Below are 7,390 nucleotides of genomic sequence, written 5' to 3'. Positions count from 1 at the left end.
GCTTGGGCAAGTATACTCGCTGTTCAATGACCATCTGAAATTACCTCTAAGAAGGAACCGCTTTAAGAATGAGGCTTATAATTAAACAGTAATTGAAGTTTCCTGTGGTTTTATGCATGGGTCTTATCTCCTGCCTAAGAAGATGAACTGCATGGCTTAAAAGTCAAATGGAATTAGATGCTTGTGTGAGTGAGAGGAGGTCTCTGTTCAGTAATGTTGCTTCTTTAGGCTGCAACTAGGTTTCCAGCACTATTGTCGGAGCACCTGCACAACACTGACGTCCGTTCACCCCTGCAGAAGTGACTGCCAGAGAACCATGGAACAGGAGAGCTGAAACGGACCTCAGCTCTGGGCAAAGCCCTTGTTTCCCGGGAAATTGAAACCCAGGGAGGTAAAGTGAGTTGTCTCAGGTCACAGGTAGAAGAGGAGAAGATCAAGGAATTCGGGAGGTAAGGCTATGATGATTTGAGTGATTTACTGGATGGAGGTTGTTAGAAAAAGAAATAGAGGACAATCCCACAGTTTCTCAGCTGGGCAAACAGGAAGAATGAGGGGGTCAGATAGGAAAGAAAGAGCAAGTCTGGAGGAAATTTGATGAGTGTAGTTTGTGTTTTGAGTTTCAAGTGTCCTGTGTGCCATACAGACAGATAGTAAGCAGACAACCAGATATTATAGATGTGAAACTAAGGGGAAAGGACAGGCTAAAGAGATAAATATAGGAGTCATCAGCATAGCCAGCAGAATATCAACATCTAAGGGCTTAGTTATAACTAAAAATAAAGAGTTTACAATGTAGGCTACAAATGAGTGGCCAGGGAGACAGGCGGGAAATCAGGATGGAAAGGCATTAGTAAAGGAAGGGAAAGAGAGGGCGTCAAGAAGACAAGCATGTTCAACACACTGCTGGTTGCTTCTCCAATATTCATTCTCCTCTTTTTCCTCACTAACAAAACTCTGATTTTTTTTTTTCAGAGCAGCAATAAATCTGGTCCAAAAATCCAGAAAACAAAATCTTGATTTCCTGGGCTCCTTTGCCCCTAGAGGTGGCCCCTAGACATCCTTCTGGCCAATTAGATATAAGCAGATGTCTCTCTCCTCAGTGAGGCTGCCAGGAAAACAATGATTTTCCTGATCCAAATGGGCAAACAGTTGGCATCTCACTTTTGCTCTTTGCCTTTCCCCCTTGCTTCCTTCCTTCCAAAATAGTGATTCTAAGTCCAGAGGTACCACCACTATCTAATGAGCATGAGTACAAGAGACACACACGATGGATACTGGAGTGGAAAACTGAGTCTGATTCCTTAAATATTCCTTAAATATCCTTCTGATTCACTTTCTTCTAACCACCCCTAATGCCCTGCATTGCTCAGGCCCATGTCATGTCTTGCCTGGCTTGCTGAGCTGTCTTCCTACAGGTCTCCCTGCTTCCACACTTGCCCCCTGCAACCTGTCCTCTAGCCTGCTGTCACCGTCTCTCAAACATGGAATACTTTTGTGCTGATCCCTGCTAAAACGACTTCCTCGGTTCTTCACTGCTTAGTGGATAAAGTCAAAGGTCCCTAGCCCCACAGACAGGCTCTTCATGATTTGGCTCATCCCTTACATTGATTATCACATACTGTGCACGTATATACAGTTCAACCATTTTGCAAACAAGGACTACATCCCAAGCATTGAACTGGTAGCTTTACGTTTATTTAGTTCTCATAATGTTTGTTCCCTCGCATATTTGACAGTAACATTTTCATTTAACAGATGGGTCAACTGATTCTCAGAGAGGTTAAGTCACTTGTCCAGGAACACGCGGCTAATTTAAGTGGGGAAGGCCTAGATGTCAAAATTCTTTCCACCATGGCAGGGCCTGAGCATGAAAGAAGGCACTTTTCCCTCCCTCTCCCCTCTCCTTACCCGCCATCCTGTTCCTCCTCATTATTCCCCAACTACTCTAAATGGGCAGCCTTGTTGAAGAACCCGAGCCAAAGCCATTCGCGCCCCTGTGGCCAGAGGAATCCAGCCCCCTGCTGCGGTGGGGAGGAGACAGGTTCTCCACACCAGCGTCAGCAAAAGAGGAAGAATCGCTCAAAGCCGGAGCTGCATCGCGGACTGGTGGGCCCCTCCTCCTCGCCAGCTGGGTGTTGGAGGCGAAGTGCGGGGATGGGGGACCCGCGACTGGAGAGCCTTTCTCCTTTGACCCAGCCGGCATGACTGGCACCACGGCCGTGTCGGAGTGGGATCCGGGCTCCGAGGCCACCCTCTCCAAGGTCTACAGCTGTTAAGACCAGAGGGAAGGTCTCTGGTGACTCCCCCAAGGCTCGTGCAAGACCCGGCACCCACTTCTGACCACTAACTCAGCCTGGGCGCTGGTCCCGTGCGCTCCGGCAACGCAGTCTGTTCCGCTGCTACAGCGCTTTTGCGCGCGGCTACAGCCCGGAGCCCGGACCCAGACCATAGCTCGGACCCAGAGCCGGGACCCAGAGCAGCCGCGGGCGGCGGGACCCCGGAAAGCCTCGACGTTCTGAGGCGGGCGATCGAGGAACCTCCTGGGAACTGCTATAGGTCAGATCGGGTCACCCAGATCTGTAACTGGAGAAGGATCCGGGTCACCGAGGGACATCTCCAGCTGGCCCCTCTGTCCCTCGGACAGCGGACGCGGAGCCCCAGACTGCCCCGTGGGCAAATCGGCCAGAGTTCAGGGCTCTGGCCCGCGGGAACCTCGCACCCCGGACCCTCCCTGGGAAGAAGCGGGTCCAGTTGCCCTGCTCAGCTTTCCCGGGCAGCGGCGGGACCAACTCCGGCTGCTCCAAGCACCGTGACTGGACCCTGGACAGCCTCTTCTGCCCAGGTGGCCTCTCCCCGGGGTCTAATCCCCTCGCGCCCCCGCGCGTCCTTCTTTGTTTCTGAGCTTGCTCTGAAAGTGATGTAACAAGGCCAGGCTCGCGCGCCGCTTTCCCTCTTTCCCAGACTAAGTCCTTCCTCCCTCCAGCACCCGGCGCTCTGCGCGCAGAGCTGGGCGCTGGGCTGCGCCGCTGCTTGGCTCCCACAGCCCTGGAGACCGACGGGCACTGTTGGGAAAGACAGGCTCCCACGTCCCACCTTCTGGCTGCAAAGTCAGTGGGAAGAGCCAGGCTTCCCTTCCAGAAACAAGGGAGAGAGCCGAGGGGACAGCTGCTGTGGAGGTTTCTAAGGAGACTCAGACTGGTTTCTTTCCCTGCTCCCGGGAGACGGCAGGAAACCTCAGGTACCTGGGTGACCCCAGTCGGTGGATGTCTATATGAGAGAGAGACGGCGTTGCAATAGTGAGAGGCAGATAGACAAAGACAGCAACAGAAACAGAGGGAGAAACAGACAGAGACCAAGATTGTCAGACAAGTAGAGTGTCAGAGACAAGTAAGAGAGGCAGTTGGTGGGTGGGAAATTGACTTGGGTGTTTTGTTTTGTTTTGTTTTGTTCTTAACGCACTGTGGTTTCACCTCTGACAGAAGGGAAGACCATTGCTCTCTGGTCAGCAGGCAGCCCCAACCTGGATGGAGTGAAAGATGCGGCCTGATGACATTAACCCGAGGACTGGGCTGGTCGTGGCCCTGGTCAGTGTCTTCCTGGTCTTTGGCTTCATGTTCACCGTCTCTGGGATGAAAGGAGAGACTCTGGGAAACATCCCCCTGCTGGCCATAGGGCCCGCCATCTGCTTACCAGGCATTGCAGCCATCGCCCTGGCCAGGAAGACCGAGGGGTGCACCAAGTGGCCCGAGAACGAGCTGCTGTGGGTCCGCAAGTTGCCCTGCTTCCGGAAAGCCAAGGACAGGGAGGTGGTGGAACTGCTGCGGACCCCTTCAGACCTGGAGTCGGGCCAGGGGAGCTCAGATGAGCTGGCTAAGAAGGCGGGCCTCAGGGGGAAGCCTCCCCTCCAAGGGCAGGGCGAGGTGCCTATGGCCAGCTCCATCACCACCCCCACACGCACAGAGGAAGGAGAATGCCAGAGCCCGGTCCAGAGCGGGCATCGGGAGGAGACATCCAGGTACCTGGATGGCTACTGTCCCTCGGGTAGTTCCCTCACCTACAGTGCCTTGGACGTCAAGTGCTCAGCCTGGGACAAGTCTGAGCGCCCTGAGCCCGAGGACAGCATCTTCTTCGTGCCCCAGGACAGTATCATCGTTTGCTCCTACAAGCAGAACAGCCCCTATGACAGATACTGTTGTTACATCAATCAGAGCCAAGGCAGGTGGGACCACGAGACGATAGTCTAAGCTTTGCATACAAGAGCTGCTGTGTTGATAGAAATACGACTACACTCAGCTTCCAATGGAAGGAAACTGCCCTGCTCCAACAGCCTTCACACTGTTAGAAATTGATCTGGTATGTGATGGGTGTGCAAACCTCCGGTGCCTGAGAGCCATGTAAATAGGCATGTCGGGGACACATTTTAGGGAAGGGTGTTGGGGATTAAGGACACTGGAAGAGGCAGTGGGTAGGAAAGGAAGCAGTTCCAATTGCTTTTTAACAATTTAAACCACGTTGGATGTTTTGTAAAACGACCCGAAAAGTACTGTCAGTCCCTGCTGAAAGCAAGATAAATCCAGAGTGGGCTGCAGATACCAGGCATGAAATGATATATGGACTATTCATAGGGAAACTGAGCTGTTTTCAGTCTGAAGAAATTGAAAGAAAAAAACAATTCAATGCTTCATTATATGAAATGATTTTTGTCTGGTGAAAGCTTTTCACACTGATTATTTGCTGAAAGAAAAAAATATTAAGACAATAGCTATGTCCCTCCTAAGGTGTGGTGGTTACTGGAGAAAGGGGAGTTAAAGACAGCTGAATTATGTAATTGAGTTTTACGATATTAAGATCAGGGATTTTTAAATAAAGTAACATAAGTGTGACCAGTTGTGTGAATAACTAACATTTTTAGATGGCTATGTTACTTCTTAAACTCTTCATTTAAATTGACTTACCGGGTCTTTATCTGAAGTGTTTTTTGTTTGTTTGTTTGTTTGTTAGCATTTACTATCATTCATGTATAATTTCTTCATCAGGTGCAATACAACTTGATATAATATTTTCATAGATTAGAATTTGTTTTCATCAAGTCAAAATGGATTTTATATATGTATACAAGTATCTTTAACATTTCTGGGAGATGTAATTATTATTCTAATATGCCTTTTAAAATCTGAAGACTATGACATCAATACTATTTGTCTTAAACTTTATGTAGAATTTACATGAAATGCAATGGTTAAGTTTCTGGAAATGTCATTGTTTGTACATTTGTTCAACACTCCCCAAAACTGTAAACGCCAATGAAACAGGAGTTAATCCACTAGATTTAACTAAAGCCCAGTTTTATTAAGTTTACCTGATCAGTGAATATTACATGACAAAAGTTCTGTTTTATTTAATTTTTTGCTGCTAAGGAAAAAAATAATCACAATGGGATCCTAGAATGTGTTTCCTATTTTATTTGCTCAACTGGCAATCAACCAAAATTCCATTTGATCCCTGCTGGAGAGAAATACTGAATTATATATAGAAATGGTAGTATATTTCATCCTGAAAATCAGGATAACTTTGCATCCTTCAAAGATTGATGATTTATTTTTAATGATCATATAGTTTCAGCCACTTTCTCCCAAAAGGAGAAATGAGGACAAAAATGTTGGGCATACCTTTTTTGTGTATTTCAGGTCCAATTCTGCAATTCTTTAAGTGTAGCAATTATTCTGTCGTAAGAATCATGCCCTTAAAAATTGCAATTTTCCAATCAAATTTAACATCAAAAGTATATATTTTTTTTAGTAGGGCTTAAATGTTGGGAAGTGAGACGTGTGATCCTAGGAAAACTTTATCTTCTTGTACCTCAGCCCCTGAAATGGGAGAAGTTGGACTGACTTACACTAGATTATTTCCATCATTCACTCCCAGTTTGAATATTCTATGGTATTCTATCAAAGGCACTTTATATATTACCAGAAAATGAGTTATAGCAAAATGCATGTCAAAGTTATGCAATTCATGATAACAATTATGCAACGTGATTGAATTCTTGTTGCTATTCTAAAGAATTTTATAAATGTACGAGAGCAGGTTTGTTTTATTCCCAAATAGTATTTATTCAACAAAATACGCTTGTGGGAATAAAATGAAAACGTTAAGGGTAAAATATTTTTAAGGAAAAAGATTGCAATATTGGTACAGTCTCCAAATGGTCAAACACATATCCTTTTGCACTAAATGTAATTTACTTCGGTTTTGGAATGGAGGGAAAATAGTTTCCTAAAATCACAATACCTATTAATAATTCTAATGCATTTTGAAAGATGGAAATCATGTTTCTACGAGGGTGAAAATTATTGGCTAACTCTTAGGAATAAAAACTTTCTTTAATTTGTTTGCCATTTCTGGACATCTTTAGAGGTGAGGAGATAGCAAGACATCAGAGAGAGATGTTCAAGACAGACTCAGCAAATCCTACATAGGGTCTGAAAAGAGATGCTTGTAGTGTCAGGTATGGTTTGGGTTTGGAAAAGTTACTTTCTGATTTCTTCAGCTCAGACTCCTTGATGCCACATACACACACACACTCATACACACACGCACACGCACACATGCACACACACACACTCCACTGTCCAAATCCAAAGTCAACTACTAGTTTAGAGATATAAAGTATCTTATCGCATTTTCAAGTACTACTGAAGATACTTGAAGTATCTCAGTGTGTATTTGGGGGAATTTTCTGCAGTGCTAAAATAATGGTGTGCAAGTGTGGAGCTGGGAGGATTAACTTTGACCAAAAAGAATAAAATGTTGTGACTGTGTGTGTGAATTTTTCTTAACATCTTATATTAAGCAACCCATCCCCTAACGTGAAGCCAGGTAGCCTAGTGCCCCACACCTACACTTGTTAAGTGCTATTCAGGGTAAAACTGTTATTCTTCTGAACAGAGGTGGAAGAGAAGACAAAGGGGTCTGAGCCCTTTAGAGGAAAGCAGAGCAGTTCATTCCAACAACAGTGCTAGCAAATGGTTAACATCAACACGACCAACATGAGGGTTGCTTCTGGTATCCTTTAAGAGCTTTCAGACAGATAGAAATTTAAGTTGGTATAGGTTATTTTTTTATTGGCTGTTAATCCAAATAGTCATTTCAACTTGATTTTAAATAGGCATTTTATTTGTGAAATCCTCTCTACTGAGTTTCTCTTGCTCTATATTCCTATTTATATTACACACGGCTTCTTTTTCCAAATTGTTTCTTGATTCCAAAGTGTGAATTCAGCCAAGATACCCAAGCTGGAGCATATTTAGACAACTGTTTCAAGATTTAGTTTCCACTGCAATCATGGCAAACAAAATCCAGACACAGTTAAGTTCAGGCTGTCTTCCAA

The 7,390-nt window shown here is 45.6% G+C and overlaps 1 protein-coding gene across 2 annotated transcripts; it reads left to right on the top strand.

Moving 5' to 3' along the window:
* Positions 1–2,067: 2,067 nt before the first annotated feature.
* TMEM215 (transmembrane protein 215) lies at positions 2,068–6,821 on the top strand. 2 transcript variants are annotated; one of them, XM_006192906.3, is made up of 2 exons: positions 2,068–3,238; positions 3,480–6,821. In XM_006192906.3, the coding sequence occupies exon 2, from the start codon at positions 3,537–3,539 to the stop codon at positions 4,242–4,244; it is 708 nt and encodes a 235-aa protein (XP_006192968.1). In that variant the 5' UTR covers positions 2,068–3,238; positions 3,480–3,536; the 3' UTR covers positions 4,245–6,821. The 2 variants fall into 2 exon arrangements, with proteins under 2 accessions (XP_006192968.1, XP_014421662.1); XM_014566176.2 differs by lacking the exon at positions 2,068–3,238 and adding an exon at positions 3,343–3,387.
* Positions 6,822–7,390: the final 569 nt, after the last annotated feature.

Source organism: Camelus ferus, chromosome 4, assembly GCF_009834535.1.
Source record: "Camelus ferus isolate YT-003-E chromosome 4, BCGSAC_Cfer_1.0, whole genome shotgun sequence".
Classification (NCBI taxonomy): Eukaryota; Metazoa; Chordata; class Mammalia; order Artiodactyla; family Camelidae; genus Camelus; species Camelus ferus.
The sequence above is the reverse complement of the archived record's forward strand: the minus strand, read 5'-3'. Positions and strand labels throughout refer to the sequence as shown.

Excerpts from the sequence above, each read along its gene's own strand:
- TMEM215 (XM_006192906.3), top strand. The coding sequence starts at position 3,537 with ATGCGGCCTGATGACATTAACCCGAGGACTGGGCTGGTCGTGGCCCTG.